Genomic DNA, 26315 nt, shown 5'->3' on the forward strand with positions numbered 1-26315 from the left:
CAGCATGGATGGTGTGAATAATCAAACTAAAACATTTATCTTGAAACATTGAGCACTCACTCATGTCCAGTAATTCACAAATAGGCTAAAAACTACAGACTGTGTGTCCAGACTTTTTTGACTGAGCACATGAGGCGCAGGCTCACTCAATGGTGGAGGTAGCTCTTGTCTTGTTTTATCTTTCCACTTTAAAATAAAAACATTGTTTTTACTCCGCAAATCTTTCCGCAAATATATAAATTAGACCAGCCTCAAAACTATTTTGACTTGATTAAATCTGACAAATGATAATATTCAGATCGTAGCCATTCACCAAATCTGTTAAATTTGAGCTTACATGGGGAAATTCGAAGTGGACGGTTTGGTTAAACCCATAACCTATTAAAACCTAATGCAGCGTAAGTTTCGTTTTTGAGAAATGGAGAGGGACCGTTGTAGATAATGCCTCTGCTGAGTTGTTTACAGTCATAGCATGTCTGACAGGAGCAGGAGCCTGCACAAATGCGACATGGACAGAATTAACAGGTGAGAAACCTATTTAATACCAACACATTAGAATACAAGATGATATTCTGAGGCAATTGTCACATTCTTAAAATGTAAAAATTCGAATCAACTTCGCTTGCTGTTTTTTTAAACGTGTCTGTTGATTAGCATAATCCGAATAGCACACATAATTGAATGGTAAGTGCTATAAAATAGTATAAAAACTGCTTTAAAAAAACTACAACAACAAAAAAACGTTGCGGTCCTGAGGACCGTCATATGGCAAGCCGTTTTAACATTTAATCATTTAAACCGACTAGTATCTATTTTCATGCTAGTACTACTAGTTACCCAGACAGCAAACTGACATTGAATCAACGTGGAAACGACGTCTCTCATGACATTGAAACAACGTTGATTTGGCTCATCGAATTAACATTGAACCAACGTCAGACGCGGCATTCTTCAAAGCTAAATGAAAATCGAAAATTGGTTTGCTTTCATAACGTTGAAACAACGCGTTGATTTCAAGTTGATTTTCCGTTAGTTTTGAAAGAATGACGCGCCTGACGTTGGTTCAACGTTAATTCGATGAGCAAAACAATGTCAGATCAACGTTGTTTCGATGTCATATTTCCACGTTGATTCAATGTCAGTCTGCTATCTGGGTATTCATTAGCTGACTAGTGCTTATTCTTTAGGTAGGCTACTAGTGCCTATTCTTTAGATACTAGTGCTTATTCTTTAAGTACTAGTACCTTCTTAACTAGTTCTTAGATACTAGAACCTATTAAAAATACACTATACTTATTCATTAGATTCTAGTGCCTATTAAATTGGTAGGCTACAAGTATTCATTAGCTACTAGTACTTATTATTAGATACTAGTACTTATTCATCATTAGATACTAGTACCTATTTCGATTGTGACTAGTAACTATTCTTTTGTTACTAGTAACAAATTAATTTTTTTTTGCCATTGACTTCTATACGCCTTATTCAGGGCAGCACCATCTTTGATTTTTAATGAGAATGAAAGCGAGGCTGTGAGGGATAGACTTGCATCTCTTCAATGGGCTGTACTGTTATTTAATGTGTTTTCGGATTGTTCTACTCATGAAACACTGGAAAAATATCTTTTCAAGAAATATCAGTTGACAAAAAAACTCCCAACAATGTGCTGTGGAAAATTGTAAGTAATCTAGCCGCTTTATTCAGCTTTTTACAGCGGATGCCATTGGAAACACAGTAAGTCTATCCCTCACAGCCTCACTTTCATACCTGTCATGGCGCTGCTCTGAAAAAGGTCTATGGCGATCTGTCATTCAGATATCAACTATTCAGTTCTAACTAGTATTTATTCCAATTGTGACTAGTATATATATATATATATATATATATATATATTAAATACTTGTAGTTATTCATTATTTAGTAGTTAGTCATTAGTTATTCATTATTCGTTACTAACCCTACCAATTTAATAGGCACTATAATCTAATGAATAAGTACTAGTGTCTTTTGAATAGGTAGGCTACTATAAATAAGAACTAGTATCTGATGAATAAGGAGGCTACTAGTATCTTTAAAAAGTACTATACCTAAAGAATAAGCAAGTAGGCTATCTAAAGTATAGGCACTAGTATATAATGAATAAGTAGGTAACTAGTACTTAATGGAATAGATACTAGTATTTAAAAAAATAAGTACTAGTAGCATGAAAATAGATAGGCTACTAGCCGTTTTAAATGATTAAATGTTAAAACGGCTTGCCATACGCTGTAGCCTCCCCTACAGGATGAGCCTGGCTACTACTGGTAAGTTTCGTTTCAGCTTAAAGCCTCAACGCAGCTGCTACAAACTGAAACCGATGGAGCAAGACGGGTTCAAAGGAAACCATAGACTGTAAACAAAACTGAAAAAAGATGAATTTAAAGGCATTTTCACGTTTGTTTCACTTTTGACATTTTCACCTTTCACTTTATTGTCAACTTTTCAGAAATAATATAAACTAGGCTATTGAATAGAAACTTGATAGTTCACTTTTCCAAATCATCTCTGAATGTTCAAAACATCTAGTTTAAAAAAAAAAAAATTTTGTCTTGGTTATACGAATTTAAAGGGAACATTTTATTTTTAGCCTGTAGAAAAATTGGGCCAATTTATTCCCAAGTAGTATTGAAACAATAGCCTACACTTACAAGTACATAATGATGTACTATAATGATATTTGTATACTTACTACATAAGAGGGTACTTAAAAGTATAGTTGAACTTTACTGAAGCACAGGCTGCTCAAATTAACTTGAAGTATACTTTTTGTAAGGGATGTTGGATGTTTTTGTGCTAATGTTCTCAGAATGTTTAATATTTAAAGACATGATAACTTTATATGAACATTGTTTACGGTACTGGAATAATGATTCTTCATAACTTTGAATGAACCATGTCAGAATGTTCTGTGAACGTTCCATGTTAACTGCAAAACCATCAGCCTCTAAAATCAATGTTTCAAGGAAATTAAATCTCTGTAATAACGTTTCGTTACAGGGTTTCGGCCATTCTAATGCCATGGCTTCTCATTTGTGTTGGTAAGTAGACAAATGATAAAAGTTATTTATACACATTTTTGCTTTTTTTCAAATAATAATTTATACCTATAGGCTCCTCTCCCCTCTCAATGGTTGTCCACACCTCATCAAAGGTTGGTCTGCCGGCTGTGCTTCCGTGTACTGTATCATATCAACTGGAAACAGCCCACACGCCTCACATTCAGTGGCAGACCATAAGGGATTCAGTGTTTGAGCGAATGGGAGAGGAGCTGTTTCAGGGAGAGGCTTACATAGACCGGGCAGATGTGCCTAAGGAAATGCTTATGGAGGGAAACTGCTCTCTGTTCTTGCGGGATGTCAGATTCAGCGATGCAGGCATTTACGAGAGTTACCTGGTGGTTGGAGAATCAAGTATCAAGAACCGAGTATTCATTCAGAGCGTCCAACTTGCAGTTATTGGTGAGTGTTTAACACTTAATTTTAACAACCATGTTTGGAAAAAATCTGGGTAGCCTATCAGTGAGCATTTAAACTGGAATCGAATAGGGGCAATACATATATGTCAAAATACTTAGTTTCTATATAGCATGCAGCAGAATATCTAAAGTGATGCTGGTTTGTCTCTTCCCAGATCACAAGACCATTAAGTCTGTGAAGACTGGAGAAGAGCTGATCCTGGATCTGTACACGCAACAAGCTGAGCAAATGATTTTTCAAAACAGTAATGACACCAGCTGGTCAGTCTTGTGGGAAAGAGGTGCACGCATAAGCAAGAAAGGTTATCCAAAAGAAAGAGATGGCAAGTTGATTTTTGGGGCGGTTACGGCCAGCAGTGCCGGAACATACAAAGTTCTAGACTCACAGGGTTTGGCGCTCAGCACAACGAAGGTCGCAGTTACAGGTAACTTTCCATCAGTACATTACACCTTGAAAATAAAGGTTCTTTATTGGCTTCTATTGTTCCCTTTAATATCCTTAGCACATTTCCATTTCACAAAATAGTGGAAAAATATTCTTTAGAACTGTTCACTGAAATGATCCAAAAATGGCGAATCCAAAAATGGTTCTTCTTCTATCTATGGCATCACTTGCGAAAACCCTTTTGGAACATTTATTTGACCTGTTATGGCCTGTTGCAAGACTGTGTTAATATCAGTCTTTTTCTTAATTGCAGAACCTGTGCTTGTAAAAGAAACAAATACTCTGCAAAGACATTCTGCATTAGGTAAGCAGTACACAAGTGTAATCATTGACAGCTTTTTTTGAATTAAACATACCTTTGATTGGAAAGGAAGAAATACTTGTTTCTGACCGTTTTGTTTTTTCTTTTTTCTTTCACTCTGACTCACATAGGTAAAGCCACAATGAGTATGCCTCCGCTAAGCCTCATTACTCTTTTCCTATCATTTCATCTAATAGTTTTCAAGTGAATTGAAACTGATTTTTTTTTTTTTTCATTTTAAAGGCTTTACAATAAGGTTCCCATTTATTAATTAACATCAACTAACATCGAGCAATTCATTTCTTTCGCTATTTGTTCATCTTTGTTAACATTTAGTCAATGCAAAAGCAACTGTTCATTCATAGTTCATTAGATCAGGTCCTTTAAATAATATTAACAGATACAATGTTTTTTCTTTCGATAATGTAGGCTACACTGTAAAACATTATATGATTAATAAGTTAGGACAAACATGTTTTTGAATTGCTTTAACTTGTCAAAGTAAATTTCTACTTTTTTCTATACCAGATTCAACTCATTTTTTAAAGTTTAATGTAATTTAAGTTAAAATGACTTAAACATCCGAGTTGATTTTACTAAATTAAATTTAAGGCAGCATTTTTTTTTTTTTTACAGTGAATGTTAAAATTAATATTAAGTAAGTAGAATGTTAGTTCATGTTAACTGATGTAGAATATATTAAGAAATGAAACCTTATTGTATACCATTTTAACTCTTAATTGAACTATTTTAGTGGAACAAGTTAGGTCAATTGTGAGATGCATACACACCGTAATTTATAAGTCTATTATTCTATGTCTTGGCTATCTATGAAAGCTCACTAGACTAAGTATTAATTAATGTGTGATTACCTGAAACCTGTGTTTGTTTGTAGTGTTTATTTTATTGTTAAAATAAATGTTAATGAAGACAGAATTAATATATATCAAGTAATATGTAAAATAAATATACAAGAATATTTATGCAATGCCTATTATCCTGAATCCATTTGTGCTTAAGATGTAAATGTCAAACCTGTTGTCTGTGTTTTGTATTTTGTTTAATGTATTTATGCTTTTCGTGAAACAATTACTACAATTTAAAACATATGATTTTTGGACCAACAGCACAGGTTGGTAAACCAAATTTTTCCATTGGCTCAACTTATTATTTCTGATTGATCCAATGTTAACAGACTTAAATTCATAGAAATTCAATAAAATGGTCAATAAAATATGACCAGTCATTAGAAAATGTTGAGTTGAAGAGGTCTGAAATGTTCTACAGAGACTTCTGACATGAAATATGATACTAGAATGAGGTTGTCTGTATTCAAGACACTTTTCAATTGCAAGCTATTATACATAATATCCACAACAATCCCATATCCTACTTTTTAAAGGTGACTTAGGAAAGGAAAGGAAATTAAAAAATCAGATGCCCTGACACAAGCATTGAGAGTTCTGGGACACATTCACACTCACACAACAATTTTGGCAAAGACTGTCCACCCACCTGCATGTCTTTGGACTGATGGGGGGAATCCAGAGCAACAGGGGAGACACCGGGAAGAACATGCACACAGAAAAGACTCCTGACTCAGCCGGGGCTTGAACCTGGGACTTTCTTGCTATGAGGTGGCAGTGCCATCCACTGAGCCACTGTGTGGGTGACGGTAAGTAGGCTATAAAATATGTTTAATGGTTTATTGGATTGCAAAATAATTATAGGACTTGAATGTTTGATTGGTAAATGATGCTCTGTATCATTCTCAGATTTTTCCAAACCCTCCACATAGAGCATATCGGGCTCTGATATCAGTTCTGAAAAGATGAAATCGGACAAGGTTATCCGCTTTTTCATGTTTATTATTGAGGTACCTGAAAATTAAGATTCAAGACGATAGTGTTCAAAACTAAATCCAGAAAGAAAAGACACAAAAAAAGATGAGGGTGTCCATTACACCATGTAGTGTTCTGTATAAAAAATATCGAACACTAAAATATATATAAAATATTGTCGAGGTGAAATTTCCATCCTCAAAACAACAGACATGACAAAAATAGATATTGTAAGTGTAGGTTTTTATTAGAAATGTACAAAAACAATAAAAGACAGCAGATTAAATAGTGTGTAAAAGGCACTATTTATGCCTAACTGGATAAGGCTTAGAATACTTCAGAAACATTATTCATTAAAATGCTGTTTATCTAATATGATTGTTCACATAAAATATTTGACTGGATTTTATTGGCAGGAATGTGTGATTGTATGTAAAATTGTAAGATATAAACAAATGTTTAATATCCTGAAATTTCATCGGTCCTCATGCACTGACTGCATCTCCACTTCAGGCTGAAGGGTCCTTTGTTTGTTACATTTAGGGCCGTTTGAAGTACTGCGTGCCGCGCGTGGGTAAAACGGACCTACCAGCCAATTGAGAGGTGTATTATTGAGCAGGTAGTCCATGACGTTGTCCATGGAATCTCCTATTCTGCTCAGCTGAGATCGACTGATGACGAGTATGGTACTGGACACATCTTCTATGACGGCTGTCTTTCTGAAGCTGCTGTATACTTCCATGGCTGAGTGGCTGACAGAGGCCACCTGGACCTGGGCGTGCTGAGGGAGACTTTTGAGGCTGGACACCAAGACCAGATATGTGGTCTGAAGTTGTAGGCTGAGGTTGTAGACAATGGTCAGTGTGTGTGATTCTGTTTGCTGATTAAAAAAAAACATTTGCAGGAGAGAAAATGAGATCCAAGCATTTAACCATGTTAACTTCACATCTCAGACTGTATCTTTGAGATAATTTCCAGTCAGATATATCGGGTACCTCAGCTTCATTGTCTGTGACCGTCTCGTTCTCTTCTTGACTCTGACTCCCAGTCTTCCAGCCCATCAGTGAACTCAGTTTCTGATGTAGCTTCTGGTTAGACACATCAATACTCTTCCGGGTATTTTCAATCTAATAAGAAAAGGAAATAACATTAGGAGACTGTCTATTGTATGGAAGCCCTTTGCCCCCACATAAGAAAACAAAATGCTTCCGTAAATTATAATTATGAGAGAAAAAGTCGAAATTATGACATACTAAATCATATGTACAATATGAGATAAAAAGTCGGAATTATGACATTAAACCATGATTATAAGATACTAAGTTATAATTATTATAAGATAGAAAGTGGATATTAAGACATACTAACTAATTGATGCAATGAAAAGTCAAAAAATTTGAAGTCATGAAGTAATTTATAAATTGAAAGGTCGAAATTATGACGTAGGCTAAAACATAAATATGGCTTTTCAATTGTGACATTAAAACGATTAAATTATAACATTAAGAAAATCGCAATTTTGACTTAGTAATAATGAGATAAAAAGCAAATTATGACATACTAATAAAAGGCTGGACAAAAAAGTCATAATTTTGACTTTTTATCAATTTTTTTTACATCTTGCTCATTATTATGACTTGATATATTAGAATTATGACTTAGTATGTCATAATTTCATACTTTTATCTCACAACTATGACTAAGCATGTAATAATTTCTAAATATTTATTTTTTTGTCACAATTATTACATAAAATGTCAAAATAATGACTGTCACAATTTTAACTTGTCATAATTTTGACCTTAATCTTTAGCATTCATAATTATGACAGACTTTTTTTTATTGTAATAAGTAGGACTTAATATGTTAGTTTTTACTTTTTATCTCATCATTTTGACCTTTTATCCAATGTGTGGTTTAGCGGAGATCTGGACTGTGTTGCATGTCATTACAAACCTTATCTACAGCTCTCTGGTACGTCCTGTCCCTGACTTTGCTGGAAAGAGACCCCAGTCGCACATAGTAACTGGGTGCATCACTGTTATTCCCTTCACATTCTGAGAGATTTTGAAAGGACAAACACAGAAACAGGACAAAGATGCAATTGTTAATTTTATAATTTCCATTGGCATTTTATAAATAAAGATTAGTGAGGCTCTTGAAACAATAATTCATTTTAGATTCCTAGTCAACGATCTCTTTGAGATTTGCTTAAATCTAATGTTCCACACATGAATGGGAATAATACTTCTTTTCCAGGAAAATGGATTTCAGGAAAATAATTCCTAGTACTAAATGCAGTCTTTTGACATTCATATCAGAACATACAGTAAGGATATTCTTTCAAAAGCCATACCTTATAAGAAGCACATCCCAAGACTATCACAAGATATGAAGAATCTTATATGTGCAGTTCTCAAAGTGCAAGAGGATTTTTATAAAAGAGTAAAGGGATAGCTCACAAATATATATTTTGTTAATAATTTAGTTAAAATCATGATTTTTTTTTTTACTTTCATCCATACAAGGAAATTCAATGAAACAACATTTTGACCCCAAACATTTCTTTGTGTTCCACAGATGAACAAAATCCAGCAACTTCTCTTCTCTGATGACAAGTTTACTTGCACGAGGGCGGGGCAACCTGTCACTCACTTGAGATCGACCAATAGCGAACCACAACAATCCAAACAATTCCAATGGACAAAATCAAGTCCCGTTAAAAACAAGACTTTCAATCACACATTACGGGAGAAAAGAGGCCATCTTTTAGAAACTACTCTAAAGCTGAGCAACTTTAAGTCACAGTCTAAATAAGTATCATCAATACATTATAGTACCAAAAAACATGGTCCATCAACCCCTTACCTTTCACCTCCTCAGTTTCAGGTAAGTACTGCTCCAGCAGAGTCTCAGATGTGCTCAGTGCTGTGTCCACTCTGTTGCTCATCAGTTTCACTGCCCTGCTCTCCATCACTGTTTGGACTCGTCCACTAACCACCGTCTTGGTCTTTTCCACACCGCCATGAACTACCCCTCGTGTTCGGTCCAATACTTCACCGAGGGACTCTTTGGCACCGTTCATGGTACCGCTGACAGCTTCCTTGGCTCCCGTCACTGCCTCTTTGACAATCTGAAAGAGAACAATGCATTATAGCAGTGCTTAAAACTGTGGTACTTTCCTTATGCTTAACATTTTTAGACAGTATTAATGTGGACTTTACTAAATACCTGATCAGATGGCTTGTGTAGGATCGGAAGAGTCTTCTCTATCTTATCCAGTCCTTTGCACGCCATGTCATTTGCCATAGAGACTACAGAGGGACACAATAACTTTTTGGTAAATAAATTTTTACATGGTAATAATCTGTCCTGATCTCAAATTGGCTGAAAAACAAATCGACTTACTCTGAGGCTCTAGTTTGCCAATGATTGGTAAAGCACTGTAAAAAGCAGCGGAGGTAATGGATTTCACACCATTCTCAGCCACCTCGCACACAGACTTCAAGTAAGGATAGTTATTCTTGGTGTTGCAGTACACATTTGACACCATTCCATAGGTGGAAATAACCAAGGGAAGGTGAACTATCCGGTCAACCACATTCTAGAAAGGAACGGACAGGGATGAACAGATTAAGTGATGTTCACACCAACAAACATATTTTATTTTTTATAGTATTAATAATTAATTTGAATGAGAATTAAATGGCACACCTGGTTGTTCACAATGTCCACAGAAGCCATGTCACTGTAGAAAATCTGTAAAAGATCAAAACTGTCATTCTTACTTCTTACATTCTTACTTCAGCATTCTTACTTCTACTTAAACTTTAATCAAAATGTTATTTAATCCAATAGACATATCACATAAAGAAATGTTAACGGTTAGATAACAATGAACACAATAAAAGGTTTACATATGAGCAAAAGAGAAAAAAACACGGTAATGTGACGTATTACGTTCCTACATGTACTAGTAACAGTAAATTATGCATAATTACAACTAATACTAAACCAAACGCTAACATAACTCTAGCCTATACTAAATATATGAAGTTATTTGAGTAGGCTACAATGTAACGACACCATAAAATGTAACCAAAAGCATAATTTACCTGTTGTGCTGTCTGAATAAAATTCATAAACCGACTCTCAGTTGCTTTAATGAGGATTGAGCGACTGTTCCGGATTTTATAGGAAGGAATTCTGATGACAGCCTGGATGACGTCGCGACGAGTGATGTAGTCCAAAGGTCGTGTGCTGAGGGGAATTCACTGTACGATGTGAATGACATAGGATAAACCAGTGTCCAAAGATCAGTCAACTATTTAGCACAATTTTCTGGTAGTTCTCAAACATTTAAGAGAGCCTGTCACTGTGAAAATCATTCATGGTTACGTGCTTAAAGTAATCTTTTCACGTCTTAAACTTGTGACAGGAGCATGGTATGTGAATAATGACAACTGTCTGGGATATTGCAGCAACTTCCTGTTTTGCTGACCTAATAACGGAGTTATCTGGGTGAAAGTTCAAACATACAGTAGAGTTCAGGTGATGTCAGGCCCATTTGTTGCGCTACTGATCAAAAGATCAAATATCGTAACATGGACTGAAGATGTGTTCATCTGTCTGACATCATCATCATAAACTTACAAAAAAGTTGCTTATACTTCAAGTTAATTTTATTAAGTATACTTAAGTAAAATTAAAGTATATTTAGGCTAATGTATAGGCCTACTTTATATTGTAGTCTATACTATTATCACTATTAGAACTGGAAGAGGCTCTTGTATTGTAGGCCTACTGAAGGACACCTCACAAACCTGGAGAATATAAATTAGACTTCTACAGAAAGCCGGAAATTTAAAATGATGATTGGATGGTCACTATACATTTAGCTATACACTATACATTGCCCCAACAAACACTTTTCGGTTTAGTTGGACTTGTTGAGTGAAAAACAGAATAATGATTCATAAGCGAACCGTTCCACTGCAGAACATGACATCCACGGAGAGGCGTCGGATCCAGATCCAACTCCTCCCACCTTAAAAACACCAAACCCTACCCAGCTCCACCCCCTGATCCATAAACCCACCCCTAAACCTGCCCAGCTCCACCCCGTGATCCCTAAACCCACCTCTAAACCTGTCCAGCTCCACCCCCTGATCCCTAAACCCACCCCTAAACCTGCCCAGCTCCACCCCGTGATCCCTAAACCCACCTCTAAACCTGTCCAGCTCCACCCCCTGATCCCTAAATCCACCCCTAAACCTACCCAACTCAACCCCTCAGATCTGGATCCGACTCCGCCCCTTGAACCGATTCAATGAAAAGAACCGACTCAAAAGAGTCAGTGAGGTGATTTTCTATTTCAATGACAAACACGTTGCTGCTATCATATTTTTTTCTTTTATTTGGCCCACGAGTGAACCATTAAAGACCCTACCACAGAATTACAGTTAATAGGATCTATATATTTCTTCTCTTGAATAAGAACTTTTTGATAAGATATAGGCTATAGGCCTATGTATTGTGTTGAAGAAGGCCTATTATTGTTTACTTCAGCAAAACTGGTCAGCTAAAATGTACTGCTATATTTTATTTGTAAACACTTTAAATACAAATATCAAAATATTTAAATATATCATGTGAGTGTTGTTGCGTTGTATAACCACTAGATGTAGCTAAATTAAAAGCATTAAGAACTTTCCTTTAGAAGCATTATCATATCTAAAGGTTGGTTCCACAATTTTTATTCTTTGATAAATATATCAGGTTTAAACTAACTTTAATAGATAACTAGGAGCAGATGAAAGCTTAAATGCTTGAATTGGGACAATTACAAAAAAAGTTATTTTTTGTAATTGTCCCAACCAACCCAAGATTTTTTTTTCTTTTTTCTTTTTTTTATGATACATAGGCTATGATTAATGTATGATCCTTGAAAGTATTTCATAGGGCAAGAGGGCAAACATTCAGATGTTATATTTTTGTACATTATCCAAAGAACCTTTAATTATTTACACTGGGCCAAACAACCACCCAACCAACCCCATGTCCCATCATGGTGGCTTGTAAAAGTAAACAAGAAACACCGAAACACATGGAATTAGACCTCATTAATCAAAACCATCCTGTCAAATTGTTTATATGGCAGATTGACACATTTGGGATCTATGTTGTATATGTAATATGACACAAACTAAGATATACAATGTTACAGTTGTTGGAAAATCACACAAGGACAGTGACATAATAATATAATATAATATAATATAATATAATATAATATAATATAATATAATATAATATAATATAATATAATATAATATAATATAATATAATATAATATAATATAATATAATATAATATAACAACATATTGTTATATCATATTTATCAAATATCTTAATTTAATTTCAACAAATTTTCTTAGCTTTGCAGTCACCATTCTTTAGGATGTGGTTGGTCTTAAAATGCATGTCAGACCAATATAGCCTAGGTCTAGTGTGGGCCTTGTTAAGATGAATAGGATTTTTGAGTCAGCAGAACATCAGCAGAACAACACACACACTTAAAGTGTCATGTCAGATAGTGTCAGTATAGACACAAGACACGTTACATTGGGACAATAACACTATTTAGGACAGTGCTCATAAATACTCAAAAGCAGGCAACGTGTGCTCATGCATTGCAGTGTTCTGAGAGGAAATGCCCACCCTCAAATTAAAGTAAAGCAATCATAGTTTTCAAGGTTCCTCTGCTGACATTATAGTGATGTTGACTGCAGCTGGCATCTTGTGCTGACAGCAGAGAAGATAATGATCACTCAGGTCACAGACTAAGACTTCACACTGTCATTACTGAATCATTGAAACAAAACTCTGACTCGGCCATTTGATAGAATTTGCTTAGCAGGGAAATTGAATCTGGCCTCTGCCCATTTAGAGATAGGACACAGTTAGCGATTGCAGGTGCCCCTGATATCTAATAGAGTTATGCAACCAGAATTAGCAGACAATAAAAGTTTAACATGATATTTGTTGATAAAGGAATAATGAGATTAATTGGTGCAGCAAATATGAAGGGAAAACAAATTAAATCACATAAATCAGACAGGCAAATCTAGAATATGGTTACTATACGCCATAGGCGCATGCTTCTGAAGACCATATAACTTGCTTAACTTAGAAGTGAAACAAAAACAAGTTAAAGATAGATATGGGCCTCACAGGAGAATGTCCAGTTGAACGGTTTATTATTATTTTGAGGTTAACACAAGGCGCCTCTGTTTCAGTTCTCAACTTCTCTAAAATATGCTTGTAAGTAGGCTAAATGTGCTAAGTTTAAAAAAAGACTTGTACATGTGTTTTGTAATTTTTTTTAAATTAATCAAATATACTAGGCCTACATGGTATTAAAAAGTATTAAATGCATTAAAAATAAAATAAACTAAATGACTATTTTTGTAATAGGCCGAAAAACACTAATCTAAACACGAATGTTTTTGTAGCATTCATATTTCATGCATTGGTTCAAATGTGTATTTGATTAAATTGTTCAGAGAGACTATATCTTTTTTACTGTGCTTAACTATTATCATAAATTTATTTTTTTCATTTTCATTTGATTTTTTAAGTTTCGCGTTACTGTTATACCAAAAATACGTTATTTAATAGCACATAAAATCGTAAAATCGAATAAATCTGAGAAATATTCATAGAAATATGCACTGAGAAACGTGTGTAGCTATCCAGATAACTGTTCTGAAGGGCGGGAGCTAATGATTTTCCTCCAGTCAGTGTGTGGGAGCGCTGGGAGGAGCCTTTGACAGTCTCTGCTTTTGCTTGAGTTGATTTGTATAGTATATCGCGCGAACTGACGCTGTGTTTTCGCTGTTTTACAGATCTGTGGTCGCGCGCAGAGACGCGTGTTTTGCACGCTCCCGAGTAGACAGCGGACAGCACTGGGATGATATTCATGGGCGGTGGACGTAGAAAATGACCTTTTGTGATAACGACGAGGGGTTGGATTTTTCGTGCTCATCACTAGACTCAATCACGTTATATTACACTCTATTTATGTTGGTTTAAGAAGTCTCCGTCGCTCGCGCTGTTTGGATTTTCTTTCCAGAATGGACCGCGTCAAGAGTTCCATGCAGCAAGTCCCCAACCCGATTCCTAAAGTGCTCAGCCGTCGCACTGGTGGTGCCAACAGTTTGGAAGCCGAAAAGGAAAACTTCGAGCGTAGTCAGGTAAGGAACTGTAACCGCGACGGGGAAGTTATTTTTTCTTCATGCAGTCAGTGCAATCGCCAATGACCTCTTCGTATTGCAACCAATTTTTACATTCATTCCTTAAAACTAACTAGTATGTTTTTTGTTACTAGTACTTTCTTTAAATTACTAGTATTCCAATACTTATTAGATTCCAGTACTTGCTACCAGTAGTAAAGCAATGTCAACAGTAACATTTCTTATCTCAGTACTAGTTAACGTTACATGTTTGTGTTTGGTCAGAACTTAAATTAAAGTCTACTAGTAAGATTTGAAATTGTAACAAACTATTTATAAATAATCGAATGTACTCTTATAGTATATTTCTACAAGTAGTAGACACTGAAATTGATGGTACCAGCAACAAATGGAATTCAAACTATTCTAATGTGAACAATTGAAATTCCACTCACAGATCTTGACTGAATTAAGACACAAAAATAGCATTTTTTACGAGGAAAAAAATTGTATGGGGTGATTATGATCGAGTGACTACTTAATTATAGATACTAGTCAATATTGATTTTTCAAAGTTTATTTGGGGTATGGTTATGGCTATTTCACTTTTAATTCAGTGTATTACTTGCCATCTCTTTGTAATTATTTGTGAAATTTATTAGTCATTTCTGAGTGAAATTTGTCTTAAAGTGAGTCCCACACAATTATTTTCAGTGTAATGATTTGAAAAAAGTCACTATTGGATTAATAGTAATAATTAAAAGTAGTAGTAACTGGGATGCACCTTGCACCGATGGGAAAATTTTGGCCAATACCGATAACTGATAATTCTTTATATTTGAAAGCTGATACACGATATATTGGCCGAAAAATCTAAATCCACATTTTTATATACATTTTGAGAGCCTAATTATAAAAACAAAAGTCTCACCATTAAAATCCACGTCCCAAGCACATAATTATGTTCTCATTATATAATTTCTTGCGGTACCCAATGTTGCACTTACTGTATTTTCCTTTCTGAAGTGATTGTGCATCTCAAATGTCTTCGCTGAAGGACAATAATCCATTATTTATCTGCTTTAAGTTTTTGACAAGATTTTCTTATCGTGCTGTTAACGATAACATTAAAAATGAACATATATCGCCTGAAAGCGATATGGTGGCCGATATATCGTGCATCTCCACTAGTAACACAATGCATTATTCACATCTATAAAAATAATCTTAGCTAGCAAAATATTATTGTGAGTGTAAGCTAAAACAAACTATGTTATGGAGCAAAGTAGGTAGAAATTGCATTATTTGTTGTCTTTAATGTATCATTAAATCATGCTAACCTGCATGCTTTATAAGAGCTCACTGTCTGATATTCTGTTAAAATGTGAAGCTATTGGAAGTGTTTTTTTGCTTAGAGTCACAATTATTGATGCCTAAAGCTGCGTGTTTGTCCAGATCATAAAATGAATATTATGCAAACTGTCATGTTTACAGAACGATGATTGATGGCCTTTTAAATTAAACTTTCAGTTCAGTGAACCTTTGCCCATATCACACCTTCATTTTATCAGTTCACATTCTAGATTCATTGATTTAGGACAGGAACAAAGTTCTACCTGGTACTCCTTCACTATAGGTTAATATAGGTAGTGGTTTGCAAAGTGACATTAGGAATTAATTTACATGCACGCTTTTTTCTTCAACTGATATGAATGCGCATTATAAGATGTTTAACTTATTAGTATGAGACTGTTTCAAAATCAAAGAGATCCTCTGTGACTGTCTGAGTCTTGTGTTTCCAAACGGTTGCCCATGTATTGAGCAGATGTAAAAGCTTTTAGTGGCTCAAAGATGCAGCACTAAAACCAGGGGGCTGAGTTTGATGGTCATGCATTTTGGTTCTTGCCATTAGTCTATAGTGTATTTCGATGGTCTTCAGTCTTGTAGAGACAAATAAACAATATCTTGTTATTATGACCTTTTTTTTTAAGTGCACATTGAATTATGCAGTCAGTGTCTGGGTGCTCGAGCCTGAAAGTGTGTTGTGAAGTATGGAGAAATGCATTCTCATTGTTCGTGCACTCTTCTCACTACTCTGGGGGTCTTTGCCCTCCCCATCCAGAGACAGCCATCACGAAAAGTAGGTCACTTGAATGAAGCTGCAGCCGACTGCCCTACTGGTGGGTTTCGGAGTGTTTGAAAACAGCATGACCTCGTTCTTGCAGAGATTTCTTGAGGCCAAGTTTGCGGAGGCAACAAAAATTTGCTTAATTTCTGGTGGCATAACAATGTCCGCAATATGCGATATAATGTTTGATTCAAGTGTGCATAGTTCAGTCCTCCTGTTTACAACTAGGACAGTGACATGGATTAGTGAGAGTCATGTGACGCATGCGCTCTTGAACTCCTTTAGGACCGCTCTCTGGGTCAGACTCAGAAACGTGAGTTCAGTTGTTCATTTCTTGATTTTAAAATTGATTGCTTAAAATCCCCCTGCAGTCAATCATTTTATCCATGAAAACTCATCTTTGTAAATCAACTTAAACATGTATATATAAAAAAAATAATAATTTCTTCATGCCTTAAAGCTGTAGTCCGTAACATTTTTTTTTTGGTGTTCAAAATTTACAAAATGTATATAATAAGCGAGTATCATGAATCCATTTTCCAAACCGTGTTTTTGTCTTAAGCTCGGAACACATCAAGCCGACGGTCGGCCGTCGGGCAGTTTTTGTGCGTCGGCTGACTAAGTTTCCTCGGTGTGATCCGCACGGTTCCGTACCGTCGGCTGAAAATAGTCCTCGTCGGCTTTGTTTCGCCTGATTCGACATGTTGAATCGGGCCGTTGGGGAAAGAGAGAACTCTGATTGGCTGTTCAGCTTAGTGAAAGAGTCAGTGCACGAATAAAAGCAAAACAGCGAGCAAAGAAGTCAAAACGGTAAAGATAGAAGGCTGTTCTTATGTTACGTCATTTTACCTGAGTTTCCTTGGCGAGTATTTCAATATTAACATGAGCAGAGTGGAATAAAGAAAGCGTTTAGCAGGACTGATATTAAAAACGGTAAGTACGCGCTGCTTTGTTTACGGTTAATTTTTGTTTTCGATTATTTTAGACTGGTTCGGGTCTTACCGCTGTGGAGTAGCCCAGTACCTGCGTGACTCGTCATAGATATAAACAAAGAGATTTTACCGCCACCTACCGTATAAAATGATGATCCATATATAAGACGCTCCGGATTATAAGGAACACTGTCGTTTTTTGAGAAGATTAAAGGCTTTTAAGTGCACCTTATAGTGCGGAAAATACGCAAATTGAAAAGCGTATGTACAGCGCGCATCTTCCTCTGCTTGTAAACAGAAAGTTTTGCGCTTCCAGCTATATCAGCACATCATTTTATACGGTAGGTGGCGGTAAAACTCCTTAGCGGTGAGCAGCCGGTAACAAGAAGTAGACGAATGAGAACGTCCTCAGCTCAGTTCTCGCGCATGCGCCCATAAGGAAGTAATGGGATAGTGGAATAGACAGTCGTTATTTATGTTTTTTTTCGCACAAAAAGTAGTCTCGTCGCTTGATAAACTTATAATTGAGCCGCTTTAGGCACATGGAATATTTAAACCTTTTCTTTAATGACTTTATGGGCCGTCAAGAGCCAGTCCCTTAGGCAGTCTATATAGGACTGATCCAGCTCTCAGATTCAATCAAAAATATCTTTATTTGTGTTCCGAAGATGAACGAAGGTCTTACGGGGTTGGTACAGCATGGGGGTGAGTAATTAATGACTTAATTTTCATTTTTGGGTGAACTATCCCTTTAAATAATGTGTTGCTGATGTTACACAAACCGTGTTCCCGTTCCACAAACCTAAAAATCAGTATCATTAGAAATAGCATAGGATATTTATAGGAAAACACACATTGATGGGATTGGTTATAAGTTTGTGAAGGCAGGTTTCAAACCATGTTTTTTAGACTGTCTTTGGTACACTGCAGTTATAAGAAAATACTCTGAAGAATTTACACATGGTTTGTCTTAAAGCCACACAGACAAACAACATGAAAAACTTGATTTTTACCCTTGAAGGGGATTGAAGCCTAATATGAATTTTCATATCTAAAAATAATACTACAAACTGATCCGGTCTCATTGGGAAATGCTATTGTGAGCAGTCCTTATCAGCTAGCTTGCCTGGAGGAAGTCTGATCCCATAATATCCCATCTCTTTTCTGCTCTTGGAACGCTATGTTTAGATTAATGAGCCTTCTGTGGTTTGAGTTCAGCCTGTTTTAAATGAGAGGATGTTAGTGTGGTTCTCTGTAATGACATGAGCATGGCTTGCCTTGTGGCTGGGTGTTAGAAGACTAGGGTCTACTTAACTTTAGGTTTATATTGAGGAAATCTAAGCAGGGAACCTTTGTTGTGGTCAGAGTCTAACAGAGGGACATCCGGCCAGCCTCGGAGTCGGAATCTACGCCGATGAAATAACATGTTAAGCGAGTGTTGCCAAAATAAGTCATCTGCAAATCATACACAGCAAACATCCTGCAGAACATTTTGTATCAGGCAAAGTTCAAGATGGTCAATATGAAAGTAAAATATGTTAGTAAACTTGCATTCAGATTTGCTTGAATTCTTTTATGTAACACCTACTTTTTTTTGTTTCCCGTCAAAATTAAAGCTTGGTGGATTAACATTTCAAGACAGCTATAGATATTACTGTAGAAATGTTACAGTTGTACACTTGTACTGTCTGTAAAATTAAATTATTACATTTTTCTTCGGAATGCGGCATAATAGCCAACTAAACGCTAGTCTGGGAATAGAGGGTTGGCCGAATAAATTTAAACTGGTCGGTTAGTCTCAGAAAAAAAAAAAAAAAAAAAAAACTGGTCAGGAAGTGATGATGTCATGCAGGCTGTGATGTACTGATAATTAACTTGGCTGGTCCATGTGGTAATTATGTCAGTCAGGTTATTATGTCAAATCCAAATGTAGATAAATGTGCTCTAGTATTAGGTGGATATAAGTGTTTGTGCAGAGTGTGGAAGCTATATTTGACCGGCTCATCGCCTCATCCACAATACTGTGGAGATGATGACTCAACGTCGCTAATTCCATCTTTGCAGACAACACTGACTCAGAAAACACTAGTTTATTTATCAATTAATAAAATGTTGTGTCACTGCGGCAAGCTTTAGATTTAAAGGCTGAAATATTATGATTATGGTCCTCTGTAGAATAACGTTAGCAATGTAATGCATAATATCTAATGACCTAAAACTCAATCCATTTCTGATGCCCCCTGCCCATTATATATTTAAGTAATTAAACATCATAAAAGTGATTTAATGGCTTAAGTACCAGTTGACTAGGAAAATCTTTGGTTGAGCACAGCCCAGTTTTCCTCCCTAAATTCTTTATCTATCTGTGATATTTTAGGGTGTTTTCATACTTGTAATTCGGTTCTTTAAGTACAGACCAAAAAAGAAATTATACATTTAGTCTTGGTTTATTTAGCATTCAGACTGTAATTTTTAAAGGGATACTCCACTTGTTTTGGAAATAGGCTCATTTTAAAACTCCCCCAGAGTTAAACAGTTGGGTTTTACCGTTTTCGAATGTATTCAGCCGATTTTTTGATATTTAGAGGAATATCAGTAACCAGACAGATTCTGGTGTCATTGACTTCCATAGTATATATTTTTTCCTACTATGGAAGTCAATGAGACCAGAAACTGTCTGGTTACTGATATTCCTCTAAATATCAAAAAATCGGCTCAATGGATTTGAAAACGGTAAAACTCAACTGTTTAACTCTGAGGGAGTGGTAAAATGAGCCTATTTCCAAAAAAAGTGGAGTATCTCTTTAAGACCAAACATAAAGATACAAAAAACATTAATGGCTAAATAAATACGGGGACGCATTTATAAAATGTGTAAAAGGAGTCAAAACAGCGGCAGGAATTCCTCCATTGCACACAAACAAAGATCTGCTGAAAGAGACGGCATTTTCAACACCTATTATAACTGTAGTTCCTATGAGGAAAACCCATGTATGGTTGAGCATTCTGTCCCTTTAAGGGTTGCATATTATGACATCACATTCTGTTTTTGGTTCGTTTATATATCTTTGGTCCGTGTTGCGTTCATATTTCATTTTCGAACCCGAGTTCGTTTGGAAGCTTTCTCGGCTTGCTTGTTTGGTGTGCACCAGGGTTCGGAGGGCAAGGTTCACACTCATTCAAATGAACCAGCAATCCCACCAGAGATGGTTTTAATCAAACCACACCTGCCAAATGTGAACGTACCCTTACAGTGAACGTTTTTTTGTTGTCACTTTAATGCAAATTTAGGCAATTCTGTGTTTATTTAACACTTTAAAGCAGTTAAGTGCATGACCCTGCATCTCTCATGCTTGTGTTCTTCCTGTGTTGGTACCGTGCCCGTGGAGGAATTCTCGGGAGGAGCCTAAATTAATCTTGCCCCACTCTTGTTTTTCCAGGACTCTCCCACAGCGAGCCAGACAGTCGTAATCTTTCCTCCCATTAAGCAGCCAATCTCTACTTTCAGCGTGTCACTTCCTCCATCTTCTACAGTAGTTGCAATATCCTTGCACTTTTTCTGATTTAGGTATTTACCTATTTCTCAGCTTTAAAAAGTTTAAAGTAAGTTTTAACACTCTTTCAATCTCATATGTTGACATTTACTCTAGCTCCTCCTGCGGTGTCGAGGGTGAGGAGGGTTTGTTGGGGTCATCGACAGCAGGAGGGCATGTATGAAAGCCCTGAGACAGCAGAACACGGGCCCTGGCCTGTGGCCTCCATTCGCTCGCTGTGGATTAAAAATCCTATGCAGTTTGGCGGGCGGCCAGATGCCAAAAAACAGACCATTAATGCATCTAATGCAGGGAATGTGGTCATATTAGATGCTGATTGTTGATTTATTAATAATAATAATAATAATAATAATACATTTTATTTATAATGCGCTTTTCTAAAACCCAGAGAGCTACAAACAATATTATTTAAGTCTCTACCAAATTGTGTTTACAGAACAGTTTTTTACATAGGCTAACTTTTAATACAAAGTATGATGATCAAATATGATGATTCTAATAACTCAATAGGCCACACGTACTGATTCCTTCTGAACGTAATCAAGGAGGAGCAGTGGAAATACTGGAGCTGTGCTGGTGTTATAAATCCACCCCCTAATTTATTTATTTATCTATTATATATATATATATATATATATATATATATATGTAAAACCCTTCTTCTTTCTTTTACAAGGAAACCCTGGTCAACCTTGGAATAAATAATTACAAACAAAAATATGATGATCCTCTTATGGTGGAACCTCTTACTAAAGTATAAAGACAAATATATAAATTTTCTTGTATTCAGACTCATTTACAGTAAATTGATAATTAAAAAAGAAACTGATACGATAAAGTATAAAAGATATGAAAATATATATATGCACATATTTGTGCTGTCAAATCGATTAATCACGGTTAATCGCATCTAACAAAGGTTTATTACATATATAGAATGTGTGTGTGTATATATATATATATATATATATATATATATATATATATAATTATTATTATTATTACATTTATATATATACATATATAGAGTTCAGATGCAAAAGCCTCTAAGTGCCATTTGAAATTTTCTTCTAGAATGATGATTTTTATCAAGCTTGTATATTTAAGTTCAGTAATTTCACTTAAATGGCAATGATAATTACCTATTAATTGTTATTTAAGTGAAATTACTGAACTTAAATATACACGTTTGATAAAAATCATCATTAAAGAAGAAAATTTCAAATGGCATTTAGAGGCTTTTGCATCTGAACTCTTCATATACATATATATATCACATATGTCTGTGTGTGTCTGTATGTACACACATACGCACGTATACTATACGTATATATATATATATATATATATATATATATATATATATATATAAATACGCATTAGTGTATATATACACACATATACAGTATATTATGTAAACACAAACTTAGTTGCAATTAATCAATTTGACTATAATATATCAATTTGCAATTTTGCACTAATATATTGTTCATATTCTTGTTGATCCTGGTTTCATAAAGTTATGAGAATCCCTTTTATTTTTCCATTTGTAAATTAAGATCTTTTAAAGTAATTGAAATTTCTAAAAAAAAAAAAATGTACATTTTTAATTGCTATTCTTGTCTATAAAATAATTCAGCTGCTAGAAATTGCATTTTTATGAAGTCTTTGAGAAGTCATGAAAATTCCTTGGTCTAAAGATGTGGGAATCCTGTGGGTACTAAGGTCACATTTACACAGTGATGGCGTGGATACAGTGCACACAGATCCACTGTAATGTTATCATAGTTTTATTCATTATCTAAAGTGGGCAGGACAAATTGTTCGTCATTTACCAAGGAGTGTTAGCAGTTTTCAGGCTTGTGGTCAGTGTGAGCTGGACAGACATAGACAGTGCGTGGGCAGTGACTCATTGGCAGTCACACTACACTGTTGTAGCGTCTCTCCGGCTTGAATATGCTTGACCAATAAGGCACAGCAGTGTAAACTGTCCCGATGGGCCTACCACACGGTACCAGGAAGTGATTGCCCTTTAAAGAGCATGCTTTGTTTGGACACCCCCCCTCCCCATTTTTCCTCCATGAGTGATTTGGTAAACATTGACTGGTATCATGTTCAGATCAACTGATGGTGTACCTTCTTTTGGATGTCTCTCTAAACAATTGCTTTTTTTGCAATAGATTTTATATTGGGGGTTTATGCAAGTACTCTAAGAATATAATAGATATATAATGTTCTAGCATATTATATGGATATACACAACCGTTGTATATCCAAATGTTGTATATCGTTTGGGGTTGGTAAGATTTTTTTTTAAAGAAATATTTTATGTCAAGGTGGCATTTATATACAGTAACAGTAATATTATAAAATATTATTACAATTATGTATTTTAACAGACTTTTAATCTCCCTTAAAAAAAGATTTGATCAAGTGGTGTTCACAGGATGTCATGTAGGTTGTACAAAATTGACACATTTTTGCTTAAAGGCAAATGCAGGTAAAAAAAAAAAAAAAACATTTTTATGAAGTAAGATCACTTCAGGAGGGAGCTTGTTTAGTAAATTTTTACCAGAAAGGGTTTTTAGAATTTTCTACTTTATAATATTAATTGCTGTTGTTTTTTTCTGTTTGCTTGGTTTTTATTTGTACTTTATTTGTGTAATTATTGTATGTAATATTTTTATTTAATGCCATGTCAGCATCTGCAATGGCATTAAATAAAACTATACTACTACAGGTTACCATAACAGCTAGCAAGTTTTATGCACTGACAAATTTTCATATAAATGCCTAATGATTTATTAACTATATTCTTACATATTTCATTACTTAGTATATTAATAAAAACCCTTTGTGTTTAACTCACCTGTTTAAAGAGCAAATGTTGGGAAAAGAAAAGATGTATGGAGCTGCTCATTATCATGCTGCTTTACCTGAGCATCAAAAGTAACCAGATGAGGGCGCCATTCATCAACATTACACACGTCATCATGTGCATTGTGCAGGAGTGTTTAACTGGAATGTCATCAATCACGTCATATATCCTGAATATAGACGATAACAAGCCTATATCGAATTCAACTCCCTTGGGCAAACAGTTCTAGATAATGCATCTGTAAATCTGAAGATGGCATAACGCAATAATGCATAAAGTGGGTCTTTTTTTGCATTATTGCAGTTGAGTTTTAGTGCAGTCTAAATTCCTTCTGAAAGGAGACATTTTTTTGTCTCGGTTTGTGTAAGACCTTTGCATCAGTCTTGCGATACAAACATCTACTTCTGTTTCTTTTTAGTGATGTAACGTTTGACAGAATTTTGCTCTCTCTCTCTCTCTCTCTCTCTCTCTCTCTCTCTCTCTCTCTCTCTCTCTCTCTCTCTCCTTTTGGTCCTTTTAAGCCAAAAGCTGTGACAAATGACATCAGTGTATAAAGAACTCCTCCTTTAGCATTACAATCTGTGTTTTGTGGCCCGTACCTGTCACATAATATTTAGCCCATCGTCTAGCGTTTCCATGTAACGTTTATGACACGCGCTCTTTAGGCAGGCAGTGGCTTTTCCAGAGCGTTCTTGAGAGTCCAGCCATCTGCCAATCGGAGCTTCAGCGCGCGAGGAGGACGAGGGGGAAATACGAGAACGGGAAAGAAAAGAAGAGAGGGACTGTTCGATATTGAACCGGACACATGTTGAGTTAGCGGACCGTTCCTGCTCCCTCCGCCTCCCTCAGCGGATTCGCAGTCTGCTTTTGATTCCCGAGCAGGGAAAACGGTTTACCTTACGTTCGATAACCCCGTTTGAACTATGGACTCGAATAAAATGGTAGGTGTAACGTTACGATGTTGATGTTTAGCGGGTGTTGTTCATCAACACGTTTTGGGGGGTGGGGAGGGATTCGCGCTTGCCTGTTCGCGGGGTTGTTTTGTATCGAGGATTTTGTGTTTTGGAGTACCAGCCCTGTGTTTGTTTACCTTTTAAGGTTGTTACCGTTGCGAGCGTTCACTCCTTGGACCGTTAGCTACGTTTAAACAAGTTGCAGCGGTCTCGCGAAATAGTCGTTTGCGCATTTTAGGCAATTTTGGGCTCATTAACTATTTCTCAAAACATTCCAGGGTTTTAGGGAGTCGCAGCGAGTGTGCTAATATGTCTTGTCCGTGAGAAACTGCGTTTAAAATGGACCACTAGCTAATGTCTGAACGTTTAGTCAACAGGAACGCACGATTTGTTTTTATCTTAAATTGATAACGTCGTTAGTTCTGTTCAATCCAAAATACTAATTCTGTCATCATTTAGGCTACTCACCCTCATATGCCTGTTTTACCATGTCTTTTTCTCAATACAAAAGCAAATAGAAGCTAGATAGAATGAGTTACCGTTCACTTTCATTGTATGAACATATAAGTTACTCAATGAATGTAAATGGTGACTGAGACTTTGAGACTACATGCTCAGATATTCTTCCTAAGATCACCTTTTGTGTTTCGCAGAAGAAAGCAAGTCATAGACGTTTATTACATTGATGATGAGTCTTTTTTTTTTTGGTGAACTGTCCTTTTAAATGTGCTGCTAATACAAACTTTGGGGTTTGAGGGTCACACAACTCGATTTTGTGGACTTAAATGTTGTATATTGACTTGAGTGGCTCTTTTGATTCTTGTAGGATCTGAGACAGTATCTATGGACACATGATTCAATATTTTGACTTGAATCACTGCATCCCCCATTCTGCTTTGACTCCCAACCTGCTATCAACATTGTATGTGTGATATCTGCTTGTTCTCAAATCCCTCATGTCATGCTCTGCTTGACAATGCTTTGAAAACATGTTTTTACTTGAGTGGGGTCCAGGGATCCTCACTGGAGTTTTGTGTGTTTGTGGAGGCCACGACGAAGGTCAATCGAGCTTTATAGGAAGTCGATGATTAATGTAATTTACAGAGGAGCAGTGATTGGATTTTATTTGTGTCTTCTGGGTTTACTGAGGTTTTGATGTGGCCTCAGAACAGAAGGCATAAATCATCTGCCAAATAGTGCTGCTGTTACAGATCTTCAGTCCTTTTAGCCTAAACCAAAAGGACTGTGAGGCCTTTAAGAAACTCCACTTGTCCATCTCAGGTGTGTTTATTTGATAAAAAAGGACCTGAGACTTGATGCATATCTTTTAAAAACAATGTTTTAGCTGTTTTTTTTTCAGTCACCATCTTCATTATTTTTGTAACTTCTGCATTTGGCAGATGATTTTAATCAAAGTGTAACATACCCTTTCACAAATGTATACATATTACAATGTAATATGCATACATTTTATCAGTTCATGTTTTCCATGGTAACTAAACCAGTGAATTTGATGACAGGAAACATCGAACCT

The 26315-nt window shown here is 35.8% G+C and overlaps 2 protein-coding genes across 4 annotated transcripts; one reads left to right on the forward strand and one right to left on the reverse strand.

Annotated features, from left to right (window-relative positions):
• The first annotated feature begins 401 nt into the window (after positions 1-401).
• igldcp (Ig-like domain-containing protein) lies at positions 402-9071 on the forward strand. Of its 3 annotated transcripts, none has more exons than XR_016146893.1 (7): positions 402-525; positions 3037-3077; positions 3150-3497; positions 3670-3939; positions 4213-4263; positions 5663-5935; positions 8682-9071. XR_016146893.1 is itself a non-coding variant. In XM_039671263.2 (6 exons), the coding sequence occupies exons 1-6, from the start codon at positions 473-475 to the stop codon at positions 4466-4468; spliced, it is 840 nt and encodes a 279-aa protein (XP_039527197.1). In that variant the 5' UTR covers positions 403-472; the 3' UTR covers positions 4469-5243. The 3 variants fall into 3 exon arrangements, 1 of the variants encoding a protein (XP_039527197.1); XR_016146892.1 differs by lacking the exon at positions 8682-9071 and adding an exon at positions 6036-6564; XM_039671263.2 differs by lacking the exons at positions 5663-5935; positions 8682-9071 and adding an exon at positions 4392-5243 and having other exon boundaries at positions 403-525.
• On the reverse strand, positions 6326-10344 carry plin2 (perilipin 2). The gene is made up of 8 exons (XM_039671075.2): positions 10217-10344; positions 9816-9860; positions 9510-9705; positions 9333-9415; positions 8970-9234; positions 8058-8158; positions 7097-7228; positions 6326-6981 (listed from the first exon to the last, which is right to left on the reverse strand). Exons 1-8 carry the CDS (start codon positions 10241-10243, stop codon positions 6577-6579), a joined length of 1254 nt encoding a protein of 417 aa, XP_039527009.2. The 5' UTR covers positions 10244-10344; the 3' UTR covers positions 6326-6576.
• Positions 10345-26315: the final 15971 nt, after the last annotated feature.

Source organism: Pimephales promelas, chromosome 16 (assembly GCF_988280905.1).
Source record: "Pimephales promelas chromosome 16, fPimPro1.hap1.1, whole genome shotgun sequence".
NCBI lineage: Eukaryota > Metazoa > Chordata > Actinopteri > Cypriniformes > Leuciscidae > Pimephales > Pimephales promelas.